Here is a 14,591-nt window from a genome sequence, read left to right as displayed (position 1 = left end):
TGGAAGGGGCTGTTGCCGAAAGGGCCCTCAATTAGTATCAGTACCTGAACCCTGGGATCCACTCTTCTGAGGGCCAGCAGCAGTGACCTGAGCCTTGGTTAAGGTCTGCACTGGCTGAGCGACAATGGTTCCTCCACCTCCACTCACAATTGCCTTGGCAACGCCTTGGGTCACAACTTGCTTTGGACCAACTGCTTTGGAGACAGACGAGCTGGCCTTGGCTACAAGGATCTGACCACCACTGATTGCCACAGCCTGCTTTACTGTTGAAGGCAGAGTAGACCCAACTGGTACGCCAACAACCTGTTCAAAACAGAGAAGAATCCAGCAGTGCTTCTTCTCATAGTCCTTTGAGGTCTTAAAACAGCACAGTCACTCTGTTCCAGCAAAGAACAAAGCAAACTCCTAGACACAACACATACACTGTCTAATTCAGTTGTCTAGGAATGCTATCTATGATGTGAACAGCAGTATTTCCCACAATCTGGATGTTATTACAATAAAGTGTTACAGCTTTTGTCTTAACCCCAGCTACTATCTATAACTTACTTTAATTATAAATAGTATATGTTAAAAAAAATACTTAGGACAAACAAATAAAAAGAAAAAATAAAACTCTACTCACCTTGAAATAATCTAATATTTTTAATGCAGTATTTATTTACTTCTGATTCTTTTTAATGTACATTTTGAAACAAAGATTAGGATATATATAGTTTTATAATTTTTAAATTTAACATCAAGTTACAGGGATTTTCAATGCTATTATTTTTCAAAAACATTTTTAGGTGAACAAAAAATAATGTATTAGAATAGATATACCATAATCTAAGTAAATATTTCACTGCTGTGTCACTATTTGGGTAACTTTAAACTTCACATTAAGAAAACTGCAATAAACATCCTCATATATAAACTATAGATTCCACTATATACTTTTAAATATCACCTCTTCATTAATTCCTTCTGTGCTTTCTCTGTCTGAAGCAATTATTTCTTCATCATTAGAACATCTAGCAATTAATGTCGTTCATTATATGGTATAACATGTGACACCTCTTCCAACTGATTTTTAAGAAAAGTTATCTTTTTCTATATCCTTTAATCTTTTCTTTCCTTAAAGGTAGACATTCAATTAAAACAGAAAAAGTGTAAGCTAGAAAAACATTTAATTCAATTTTTTTAAAAAAGGTTCCAGCGCCAAACAATGAAAGTTAGAAATACACTGTCCTGAAAAGACTATAAACTCTTTGAAGTAAGAAAATACTTGGGAGCTCTTTTAAAACAAGGTCAATAGTACGATTTTCAATTAGAAGAAACAACTTAATTAATGGAAAACTGGGGCAGTGTTTCCCACTCCCCAATTCTTTATTTTATAAAAAGAACTCACCAGGAACTAGATAAAAAGACTTCTACAAGGTTATAAGAATAGCAAAAGAACTACCTTCTAAAAGCAAAAGAGATAAAGAAGAAAGTACTTTTCAACCATCAGACTAGAGGGGAAAGTTTTAAAGCCTGATAATACCAAGAACTGGCTAGAGGATATGGGGAGACAGGAACTTTTGTTCACTGCTGGTAGAAAGATAAATTTGTCCAGCCACTCAGAGGGTACTGGGATAGCTACTAAAACTGAAAATTCACCCTATTAAAGCAGGTCTCCTTTTAGGAATATATCCCAGCTGAACCCCAATATCTATTCTCTGCTTCTCTCTCACAGTAGAATCTCCAATTTTCAGGTATGGTCATGGCCACACAGAATACTATTTCCCAGCTCCTTCACATCTAGGTTTGACATCTCCTTTCTGGTTAAAGGGACAGGAAAAGAAGTGATGTGTGAACTCTTCAGTTCTGCTCTCCCTAAAACCTTTCCCCTCCCCTCTTCCTGCTGACCAGAAATGTGAACATGGTGGCATGAGATAAAGTGGCCCACAGGATGAAAACCAAATTTTGAAAATGACAGAGAAACACGATGGAGTCTATATTCTTGAGGACTGTGGAACCAACACACCAGAACTGCCTACTGGTCTTTTATGTGTGAGAGAAATAAGCTTATTTAAGCTTCTGGTTTGGGAATTTCTGTTCCAGTAGTTGAACTTTTTTCCTAGGATGTCTGTCTTTACATTTCCAAAATATATCACACTTAATAATCCATTGACTAAGCTAAATTACATATAATCTATTTTCATGTTCCTAAATTAACAAAGAAAACAAAGATCTAAAAGGAAAATGATATATGCACATGATATCACTTACACGTGGATATGAAAAAATACAACTAATGAATATAACAAAAAAGAAGTAGACTCATAGATAGAACAAACTAGTAGTTACCAGTGGGGAAATGGAAGGGAGGGGGGGCAGTACAGGGCTAGAGGATTAAGACGTACAAACTATTAGGTATAAAATAAGCTACAAGGGTATACTGTACAACACAGGGAATACAGTCAATATTTTATAAGTATAAATTGAATATAACATTTAAAAATTGTGAATCACTACACTGTACATGGGTAACATATAGTACTGTACACAAACTATACTTCAATGTAAAAACAAGGAAAATAATACATACATGCACATATTTTAATTTTTCTCCCCAATCCCATGCATCTGGCTTGCTTTTCCCTCCTTGTGTCAGCCTCTATCCTCACACTCAACTGGCTCAAAATGTCCAGAATATGATGTACCTAATCTCTCCAAGAGTCAAATAAAACATTATCATGTTGGCCACAGGAGGGCAGTTTTTATTAGCAGAGCCTGTCCATCAAGAACAAACCACTCACAAGATGAACTGATGCTGCTGCTGCTGCTAAGTCGCTTCAGTCGTGTCCGACTCTGTGCGACCCCATAGACGGCAGCCCACCAGGCTCCCCCATCCCTGGGATTCTCCAGGCAAGAATACTGGAGTGGGTTGCCATTTCCTTCTCCAATGCACGAAAGTGAAAAGTGAAAGGGAAGTCACTCAGTCGTGTCTGACTCCTAGTGACCCAATGGACTGCAGCCTACCAGGCTCCTCCATACATGGGATTTTCCAGTCAAGAGTACTAGAGTGGGTTGCCATTGCCTTCTCCGACAAGATGAACTGGTGCTAAGTCGCTTCAGTTGTGTCCGACTCTGTGCGACCCCACAGACGGCAGCCCACCAGGCTCCCCCGTCCCTGGGATTCTCCAGGCAAGAGCACTGGAGTGGGTTGCCGTTTCCTTCGCCAATGCACGAAAGTGAAAAGTGAAAGGGAAGTCACTCAGTCGTGTCTGACTCCTATGACCCCATGGACTGCAGCCTACCAAGCTCCTCCATCCATGGGATTTTTCAGGCAAGAGTACTGGAGTGGGTTGCCACTGCCTTCTCCGACAAGATGAACTACCCTTCCTTTATTCTAAAACACTGAGGAGAATGAGGAAGCCTGGCATTCTACTGGGGAAAACCCTATGGAGGGTTTATGTCTATGACACCACAGCTAAGTCTCTTACGTAGGACACTGTAACCCCAAACTAGCTTAAAAAAAGAAAAAAAAAACCCCACAACATTTTGGCCTAGAGCCTGAAATCACCTACCAACTGTTCTCTTCTTCCCCTCCCACAACACTTCTCTCTACTTTCCAAGTTTCCTTCTATCAACAGTTTCACAAAGCAGTTTCGCCTTTGTTCTGCACTGTTATAAACACTTACCTCTGATCCATGCTTTGCTTCGGTGTTTTTATTCCTGCCCTCCCTGTGCACTGTACAGACCTCTGCAAGTCAGAAACTAGCAACCTGAAGCTGAGGATTCATATATGTGATTTTCCCTCCAGACACGGAAAAATACAGCCACTTATGATTTAGTTCTCAATGATAGCAACTATTCCATGGTACTCACACATTGATATCTCACATAACATTATATGCCATCACTGATTTAGCACCTGCTCTGTGTGAGGTCCTCTATATACAATGATCTCTTAATTCTCCTACAGCATTGAAAGGCAAAGAAAGGGTAATGTTCCCTTTTATTAGATGAAAAAACAAGGCTCAGAGAGATGACTCTGCTCAGTTCACATAGGTAATAAGTGGCTGAGATCTAAGTATGCAACAATCTCTAATTACAAAGCTCATGCTCTTCCAACTAAACCACACTGCTTCCTTCTCATGTGAACTACCAGTTCCTTAGTTGTCTCTTTCATGTCAAAAGCAGCACCTCTATCCCTATGAAAACACTAAGCTGTTATTTCTATTGTGCCAAAGCTTTGTGGAAGGTAAAAAGGTACCATTCTGTTCACCCTTCTGTTTTCTGGCTTGCTTTCTCTCACTGCACCTCAGCAATAACAGGGGCAGCCTGTACATGCACACAGCTCCTTATCTTCAGTCTAAGGCAGGTACTAAATTTCTGGAGTAGATGTCTTTTCTCATGTTCTGCTGCTTCTCTGCAATTTTTTCACACTTCTGTGGCTTTTCTTATCAGGCGCCTTTACATTTTATTCAAGGCATGGTTTTATTCTAGCACAAACCCATCATCCACTTTCTCTTGGTCCTACCTTGCCATTAGGCAGGTGGCAATGTGACAAGAAAGCCAATATTACTGGGTGAACCGATTTGCAAAATGCAAAAGTAGCAAAAAGTGGAAACTTCTCAGAGTTCCTGAGGACAAAGAGCAATGCTATAATGATTCAAAACCCAAATCAGAAATACCATGTATTTCTAGGTGAACCAAAATAGATTTTAAACAACATATAGGACATGTCTACATATCTGAGTATGAAGACCAGATGACAGTAACTGATTCACAAAAAGAATCTGGACAAAATGCTTATCCCTGGGGCCAAAACAACAGAAAAAGCATCAGGAAGTAGCTGAGGGTTGCCTGTTTTAGTGATTCTACCTATGGAAACCCCCAAGTCAGATTTGATGCTGTAGCTCTATGGTTCCTAAATTTGCCTGATCATATGAGTCAACAGGAGAGCTTGTTAAAAATCCAGACTCCCAAGGCCCCCAAGAAGTTCTGATCAGTAAGTCTGAGATGGGGGCCCCAGTATCTATACATTCTTAATCATCAGTTGAGTCTTATAAGCAGATAAGTCTGGGAAAGTAGTTAATGAACTCTTACAGATTTTAGGACCACCTATAACACTATGAATTTTTAACTCAATCTACACGCAGCTATCTAGACTAACCAAAATATCTAAAACCTTTTCCTATTTTAAAGTTGAAAAGCAAGCACTTTACATAATACTTGTAATAGCTTTAGGATATATCTGCCCTAAATTAAGTGAAATAATTTTAACTCTGTATGTTCTAAAAGCACGCTAAGGTTACAGACAATGGCCCACAAATTTTAACAGGTCCAGAATGGGGAGTTTTGGAGTCACTAGACCTGGGTTCAAATTCTCTGTCACTTATTACAATAGCTGTATGCTCTCAAGGAAGTTGCTTAACCTCTCAAGAGCCACAACTTCCTCATTTGTAGAACGGCGGTGAAAACAGCCACCTTGCAAGGTTGTCTGAGGATTAAGACAATACATAAGAGCAGGATAATACATAAGAGCAGGATAAACTCTGGCACTCCTAAGCACCACAGATACAGGGAAACATGTGTCTCTGCTTTACAATTCTCCCAATATGTAAATTCCCCAAACCTCCAGATAATAAAGAAAATAAATTCTCTAAGGAGCCAGGAATCACTCAACAGATCACACAGCCAGGACATCAGAGGTACAAACTATAGCACTCTCCTATCAGAAATAAACAAGTAAACAGTGGACCTCGATCCTTTCCGTTACCCATTTTAGACCTGAATTAAGTAGACAGTTATGTCCACGACATCAATTGCCTTTACTGCCAGAGAGATAACACAGTGTCCCTTCGCCTCTTGGACTGTCCCCGGCCCCTCTACAAAACATGTTCCTGCTCTTGTCAATGACTATGGCAAGAACAGGTAGATTTAATACTGACTTTCATCCACAAGCTTTCCCAGGATCATCAACGATGCTCTCACCCTGAATCTCTGCAGCACTTGGCCATGACTCAGGCAAACAATGTTCACTGACAGGTTGACTTCCCCACCCTTACCCAACACGAACCTTGGAGGGCTGAATCTTTGGTGACTGGGCCGTCCCTTCTCCAGCAGTTAGAACCTGTTTTTGAGGGGACACAGCTATCATGTGACCCCCTTTCACAGTCACATACTGAGGGAGTGGTGACTGACTGGCAGCTCCTGTTGTGGGTACATGAGAGGCTTCACCAGGTTCTTGTTTGATGATTACCTTGCAACAAACATGATAATGACACTGAATAAACAGTCCATGAACAATGCTACTAATATTTGAATTTATTCTGTCTGCAGGAATTAATGAAGCCTGGTCCGTAAAAAATGACTCCACTAGATGGGTAAAAATACTGCTTAAATATAGATTTAAATCAGCATGCATGCATGCTCAGTAGTGTCCAACTCTTTGCAACCCCAAGGATGGTAGCCCACCAGGCTTCTCTGTCCATGGGATTTCTCAGGCAAGAATACTGGAGTGGGTTGTCATTTCCTTCTCCAGAGGATCTTCCTGACCCAGAGACTGAACCCACGTCTCCTGTGGCTCCTGCATTGGCAGGTATTCTTTTACCACTGAGCCACCTGGGAAGCCTAATACAGCCCGTAATAGCTATTAAAGGGACCAAAAGTAGGATGTGGACTTGATCTAGTGTATCTGCAAACCAATCTGGTCATGTGTTTTAGGCACTGGTAGCAGAATAGCACTAGAGAGAAATTCACCGTTGATGCTCGCTGAAGTTCCCATCTTTCTGAACTCCAGGGGAAGCCCTGTCAACACCACTAAACAAATGGAAGCACGTCTTGGAAGTAATGGATCCAGTCTTACAGATGAAACACACTGAAAAAAGTTTCACGTTGTGGGGTGGTAGCATCAATCAATTCCAATGTGCCACAGAAAAGATTCTGTAACAAGAACTTATCAACTTGTGGGATAATCCCCTCATGAATACTTACTTTTGTGAAAGCTCCAAGTCCTCCAGTTATAGGTTTGGGGCTTTGAACTTTAGAGTGACTCCCAATTGGGCAAAGAGGCGGCATAGATGCAAACAAAGAATCCTCCTGCTGTGTTTATAAAAATATGTATTGTACAATTAGGATACAGTCAGTGATTTCAGATACTCTAACAACTTATATTTAATATAAGCCTGTGACATTCTCTAGCAACATACACCAAAAAGCAAAACAAAAATCCAAAACTCTTTGGGATCTTCCAAGTCCACCTGCATTTTAATTATTGCTTTTGAGGCTAATTCAAAGTAAGGCTATAACTTGGCAAGAACCCACTCATCTGTGCCCACTATAAGCTGCAAAGACTCCTATCATACAATCTCTAATGTCTGGTTGACTCACTGGTTTCGTGTCCAGTTCCCTGCCAGATACTACTGAAGGACAGGTACTATATTTTATTTCCTTTTCTATCCCTAGAGTCTAGGCACTGAATAACAAATGAATATAACAGGTAGTGACAGTGTTTCAGTACACACACCCTTTTAACACTACTTGTAACTTGATCTGTTATCCTTACTGTGGAATAAATACTCAGGATGCAGAGGGCTATTTTTTCACTAAGAATTTTAAAAACAATACAGCAAAAAGAACAATTAGCAAGACAACAAGGGTCAAAATTCAAAATTACTGTCATTTGTCTCTAGTTCTCAAATACTAAAGCCAACTCTCAGAGGCAATTTTCCAAAATGTTGGGGGCAAGCAACAAAGTTAAGAGCACTGCTTAACTGTAATGAAATACCATCAACAAACATGAAAAAATACACTGGTAGAGAATGAAGGCCATTAAGGGAATTTTTACAATTCAGGCACTCTTATAAAAAAGTGATCACAGACTACACTGAATTTAGAGAAAAACCTCGCCTTGGATCAGAAAACTATTCAGTATCATCACCATTAAGTGGCTAAATAAAGAAATGCTGTGTTAGCACTAGTCATCTAAGAGATGATCTTTGAATTTTCAGGAATTCTCAAACAGAGTTTTTACCTCAGAGGCTCTAGCCATAGGCAGCCAAGACAATGACAGGCTGAATAACCAATTCAACAGTGCTGACTGCCTCTGCCAAACAGTGAGCAAATAACTAGCGCTATGATCTGAACAAATCAGATTTGGGGTTCTAAATTTCAAAGGACTTCTTACCCTGAAGAAGGTGGGGGAGGGGGGAAATCAGACTGTAGAAAGAGAAGAATTATTACTCTATAAAAAAAAATGTGTAACAAAGCTGTCCAAACAAAAAAAAAAATCGTAGGTAAGGGAGGGGAGTTTGGAGTACTTGATCTTTATGATGCTTTTTAGCTTGAAGATTCTACTTTATGAAATCTACAGTATCACCTGACAAATCCTGGCTCAACCTGAATGTACCATTTTAGAAACTAGCAAAGTGCAATAAGAGTGTTACCTTGACAGCAGATGTTACAAAACTACTTCCATGAATTTTAGGAATTGGGGAACCTGTTCCTTGGGAGGCCTGAGAGGCAGTAGAGAGCTTGCTGGTAGGACTTCCTGACAAGAAAAGTCGATTTAAAAACAAAGTATGAACAAGGTAAAATTTACAAAATGGAATTTTGAAGCCATTTTCCACCACCCTGCTCTTCTCCCCACTATTTACAATTCATTTTGAAGGGTTGAAAACTTACAACCAGGAGATTATTATAGAAAAAACACTTAAGGACTCATCCCATTAAGTTGACCACTTCATCCTAAAAAGGGACAACAAGCTAATAAGGAAGTATAGTAGAATAAGTAAACTAAGTAGACATTATGTATCTGTACTTTTATAGAAAGAGATACTGTAACATAATGGTGCTGGTTATTTCACAACGTGCCAAAATGTATGCATTCAAGTGAATGTGAGTTCCTTCAAAGTAGTTTCACTAGAAGGTTACACCTGTTGCAAAATACTGACAACATTAAACAGTTTGTACTCTATAAGTACAACTGTCTTTAGGATCTGATCAAAATAAGTCACATTATCAACAGTCAACAGTAGTCAAGACTAAAAATGGACTAATTTTGGTCACCTCCTCCATTTACCAAACTTGCCTGCAGAGACTGGCTTATTCCTAAAACTAAACATCCTCAAAGGATACCTTCTTAGCATCCCTAAGTGTATTCAAAAGGGAATCTCTGAAAGTAGCATTTTCTTAAGGAGTTCTATAATTATAATTACTGTTAAAGAACATAACTTTTCCAAATACTTGCAAAGGCCCAAATACATTAATCTATGTTAACAAGTGAGTTTAAAAAAAAAAAATCAGTCTCATTATAGTCATTCTTCTTATTTTATTTCTTAATTAGAAGTGAAGGCTACAGGAAAGTTTACACAGAGGAGCATGTGTTTAAACAGTTGATTGAAGAGAATAAGTAAAATGTTTTAAGTACCTCAAAGAAATCTGAAAAGCACTCTATTTATTTGAGGTTACAACGATAAACACAGTGAATCCAAGGACTTCTTATTCTTCCCATTACAGTTTTTTTTTTAAAAAATAACTAGAGTTCAGTTTCCCTCCCACATGCAAGTTTTATCTAATTAGTGGAAAAGTAAAGATTACCTTTATCACTGAGGAAAAACATATATGGCTCAGAAAGCTATTCCTGTTCTAAAGCTTAATTTGGAAAATTTAATAACCACATTGTCCAAAAAAATACCTTCTAAATGAGAATAAAATCTACATTTTTCTCTTTTTAGAAAATTAATTATGACTCAGTTTGAATCTTTAGGGACAAAAAACTTAATTTCTAGAAATACAACTTTAACAAAAAGTAAATCTTCTCTCGGAGAAAGAGCACTGGAGTTACTCTTAGATATTCCCTCCTCCTGTTCATGGTTGAAGATTTCATTCTCCCATTATCTGGCTACTAAGTCACCTTGGGGATTGCATGAATATTGTTCAGTTCAAACACACACCTGCAGTAGGAGTGGAGGCTCCAATAACCTGCCCTGGCTTGTCCACGATAACATAAGGATTATTAATAACAGAACTGGTAGTGCCTTGCTTCACATGGACTGGAGTGGAAGTTGGGGTTCGAGGCAATGGCGAAGGACTTGGGGTTGATATGGGGGAACCTTTATTAATGAAAAAGAAAAACAAAATAAACTAAACAAAAGAGATATATTCAGTCTATCTAAGAGGATGCTAAAGAAAATGGAAGAGGGGCAGAGCCACCAGGACTAAGGTGACAAACTGGGGAAGAGAATGAAATTTTAAGTTTCAGGTATTGAGAGCAGTAGCAGCAGCTGAGGCCAGGGACTACAGTATTTCACTCTCTACATCCTTATCCATGGACCAGCAGTAGCAGCAGAAGCAGCAGTAACAGCAGCAAGGAGCCTGTTAGAAATAGATTCTGAGGTCCTACCCTAGATTTACTGAATATAAATCAGTATTTTAACAAGAACCCCCAGTACCACATTGAAGTTCAAAACTGAGTGCTTTAGATAAGTGTGGAACTGCTGAATCCCTAGGTAATAACAACTTGGGCAGGTTGTTATAATACTGGTTACACTTGAAGACACTAAAGTGAGGGAGGAAATTACTAAGTGAACATCTCGACTTAGGAACCAAATCTTGATTTGCAATGAATTTCTGATAGGAAAATATGAAACTCCCCCACCCAAAAGTATCTCTCAATACCATGTCACAGATACAATCCAGAGATCCATGTTTCCATAGAACACTCTCAAAGGTTACCGACCAATACACCATTAAACACCCTCAACTGGCAGTGATCAAATCAGTCATCCATGAGTTTCTCTAAACTTCAAAACAATTTATATGTTCAGCTAACTCCACCTCTGAAGCAGCAAGTTCCAAAATGCTTCTAACTGGGGGTGGGGTGGGGTGTAAAATTATACATTCTTTACCTATCATCAGTTTCAAGGACTTGGATCATATTTCTGCTTAGCTATTTTTAGCACTGAAGACTACCCCCGCCCTTCATTTAAGTATTATATAGAGTCCTCCTTCTGCCTAGGTATTTCTATTGACTTTCTTTCATGTCTTCTCTGAGGTGGCACAGCCAAAACTATAAAGCATATTTCTACTAGTTTACCTAACATAAATGTAAAACTTGTGACGAAGTGGACACTTCAACCTCAGTGAAAATGAAGCCTCAGAACTACCTACTGATCATAGGAATGAGTAAATTTCTAGTGTGGCTAGTGACTGTAAAAGATATCTCAACTTCAAACCAACCCCTGAAGCTCAACTACAAACCAAAGGCCATTAAGTTTTCTCTGTTTATTAGTCACTCTGGTTTCCAAATATAATCCTCGAACTTAATTCCTACCTTAGCTTTACATCAGACATCCTAGCAAACAATTTACCTGTGCTGATTCTAGTTGAAAATTTGACTGCTTTGAATTTTCTTTCTTTCCTCATTCAATTGTTTCTGTATGGATGACTCCTGTTTCTATTTTGTGACACTTCAGGTTTGCAAATCAACAGTGATTAACCTTCTGGGTTTTCTGTTGCTGTTGTCTGGTTGGTTGTTCTGCCACGTGGCGTGCAGGATCTTTGTTCTCTACCAGGGATCAAACCTGTGTCCCCTGCAGTGGAAGTGCAGCTTTAACCACTGACTGCCAGGGAAGTCCCTAACTTGCTTACTAACTACACAAAAACCCTGCTTAGAAGAAGTTTAAAAAAAACAACCAACCAACCAAACCCACTTTGCTTTGTCATTCTAACAATTTTTACACACACCAACTTCACATACATCATGTATACCTGAGACAATCTTGCAGCTCATGGTGATAGGCTGGAAGGATTTTCCAGGTGACTCAGGGTTAGGAATCTGACCTTGTGGCACAATTTTGCAGCTCGATGCTATTGGCTGAAAAGCTGAATTGCCATGTGAACAAAAGGTAACCTTCTGGGATGCTGTCATTTTGGTGGGTGTTCGTTCCAATGAAGATGGCAAAGAATAAAATGTAGTGTGTCTCTCAGCTTCGGTGTTGGCTGGGAATCCTTCTTGAAATGAAAGAGGCAAATAAGTCATCAATCACTCTGAAATTCCTTACCATTTCAACAACCATTTAAGCCATTTACCAGTAGTAAAATAAACAGAGTAGACAGGTATTTAATACTGCTTTATATATTTTGGGGTGAAATGTAATGATCACACCTACAATCATATTTCATTAAAATGCTTCTTTCAAAAAATCAGAAAACATATTAACTAACAGTAGATAATAAAATTTACACAAACTCATTATGTTCTCCCACTTTTTAAATATGAATTGAAAAACTGTTCAAAGACGAAAAACTCAAAAGAAAGCACGTGCTTAATCTAATGACATCCTATTTTATTAAAATGCCCATAAAAACGATGCAACTAAAATTTAAGAGCAATAAAGTTGAGATTTTTATAAAAGAACTAAAATATTAACACACATTAAAATGTAGGCTTACCAATTAAATCAATACGATTCAGAATCAATTTTATATTGTACTTGTATGTGTTACATAAGTGAACACCTAAATACTTTATTATATGCTTATATACCTATTAAATGAAGTGATGCCATGGTCAAAATGTATGATAATAAATCTTATATTGTATTTTAAGTAAGATTAGATACTTAATAGTCAAGCTTCTTGTTCACACAATCAGGGTCCAAACAAGAAAGTCTTCCTGTATCTATCAGAGGAAACCATTATATTCATCAAAGAATAAATACTCTTTTCTCGGTGAGTTCTAGGTTCTATGAAATGTTGGCAAAACTTTATGAAAAAAAATTTATGAGAAGAGTAAGGACTTGACTATTTTCATACTACCTCTCTGTAGGAGAGCAGCATGCCTACTTAGGGAAAATTTCTTTTCCATATACTCTTAACTTGCTGAAGACAGTGGTTCACTATCAAGTGAGGGAAAGGAACACTCCTTACAAGGTAAAATGCATTTCCATACATGGAAAAATATATATTACCTTTTTCCACAGAGGTATCAGGTACTGGCTCATGTGACTGCTTTATCGGTGAGGACGCTTTCATGGGAGCTGGAATGGTCAAAGGCAAGGATGGTGGGGCATCTGAGATGTCTGACTCAGAGGACTGAGGATAAACGGAGTCTTCTCCCAGAGAATGCCGATGGAGCTCAACATCCACTACCTACACAACCGTGCAACAACTGGGCTCATGAATCCATCATCAATGTCACAGAAAGCCCCAAACCCATCTCAGAACATGGTGCTCTAAGAGATGTGGCAAATGATTCCTAGTTATACTTCAATCTCAATAACTAAAGGATTTACCCCAGGATATAATCTAATCTATCTTAATAAATAACTCAATGAAACCAATCATAAAACTGCAGACTTTCCAGTTAGTGTTTCTGTACCTTAGAACACTCTTCCCACAATCTTCACATGACTGCCTCTTTCTCATCATTAGGTCTCAATCAGAAGTCACCTTTTCAGAGAGGCTGTCCCTAACTAACCTAGCAAAAGCAATTCCCTTGTCTTCCATCTCTTCTCTTCTTTATAGCACTCATTTGTAAGTGAAATTATCTTATCTGCATTTATGTTTACTATATACCTTCTCCCCACTCTTAACATCACCAAGAATAAAACCCCTTGAGAATTGTAGCTGCTCTCATTTGTTGATTTCTGTGTCCTCAGTACCTGAACCAGTGCCTAGCATATGGTACATGATCAATAAATATGTTCTGACCTAACACAGAGCATTTCCATAAAGAGAGTAAGGTTTAACTTAGCTAATTCTCATCATAATGGCTACCGCTTATATATCATGAACACTAAAAGGGCGGGGGAGCAGAGATGGGGTGAGAAAACAAAATTGAAGGTCTCATACCTCCTGATTTCAAAAGATATTATTACAAAATTATAGTAATTAAAAGAGTGTGGTACTGGCATAAAGACAGGCACAGAGATCATTAGGCTAGAATATACTCTCACACAAAAAAGAATCTCACATATATGGCCAAATTATTTTTTGAAGGGTGTCAAGACCACTGATTGGGAAAAGGATAGTCTTTTCAACAAACAGTGCTGAGAAAACTGGAGATCCACATGCATTAGAATGAAGATGGATGCTTACTTTATACCATATGGAAAAATTAACTCAAAGTAGATCAAAGACCTAAACATAACACTTTAAACAATATAACTCATAAAAGAAAATATAGAAGCAAAGTATCATAACACTGAATTGGGCAATGATTTCTTGGGTATGATACAAAATGTACAGATTAAAAAAACCACATAGACTACATCAAAATTTTAAACTTCTGTGCATCAAAGGACACAATAAGAGAGTGAAAAGGAAAGTCACAGAATGGGAAAAAATATCTGCGAATTATATATCTGATGAGAGATTAATATCAAGAATATAGAGAGACCTCCTAAAAATCAGCTACAAGAAACCAAACAACCCAATTAAAAAATGGACAAAGGATCTGAATTAACATCTCTCCGAAGAAGATATATAAATGGCCAATAAACCATTGAGTGATGCTCAACATCAATAATCATTACAGAAATGTATACCCAAACCACAGTGAAATACCACCTCACACCTACTGGATAATACAAAAAAAACAACAACAAGTGCAG

At 38.3% G+C, this 14,591-nt stretch overlaps 1 protein-coding gene across 27 annotated transcripts in view; it reads right to left on the bottom strand.

Annotated features, from left to right (window-relative positions):
* YEATS2 (YEATS domain containing 2) overlaps nt 1-14,591 on the bottom strand; it is a 105,418-nt gene that overhangs the window by 34,160 nt on the left and 56,667 nt on the right. For 8 of the 27 annotated variants that reach the window (XR_014077186.1, XR_014077188.1, XM_081571202.1 and 5 more), the window contains 7 exons: nt 12,948-13,128; nt 11,746-11,988; nt 9,930-10,088; nt 8,421-8,524; nt 6,970-7,077; nt 6,053-6,235; nt 45-303 (listed from right to left, as the gene is read on the bottom strand). Coding sequence is in view for 22 of the 27 variants with exons in the window: in XM_081571202.1 (XP_081427328.1) it covers nt 45-303; nt 6,053-6,235; nt 6,970-7,077; nt 8,421-8,524; nt 9,930-10,088; nt 11,746-11,988; nt 12,948-13,128 (1,237 nt within the window). In the remaining 5 variants the exon portion in view is untranslated. The remainder of the gene's footprint in view (nt 1-44; nt 304-6,052; nt 6,236-6,969; nt 7,078-8,420; nt 8,525-9,929; nt 10,089-11,745; nt 11,989-12,947; nt 13,129-14,591) is intronic. The other 19 variants (XR_014077187.1, XR_014077189.1, XM_081571203.1 and 16 more) reach the window with 7 other exon arrangements.

This window comes from Giraffa tippelskirchi, chromosome 2, assembly GCF_054371585.1.
Source record: "Giraffa tippelskirchi isolate mGirTip1 chromosome 2, T2T-mGirTip1v1.2.pri, whole genome shotgun sequence".
Lineage (NCBI taxonomy): Eukaryota > Metazoa > Chordata > Mammalia > Artiodactyla > Giraffidae > Giraffa > Giraffa tippelskirchi.
The sequence above is the reverse complement of the archived record's forward strand: the minus strand, read 5'-3'. Positions and strand labels throughout refer to the sequence as shown.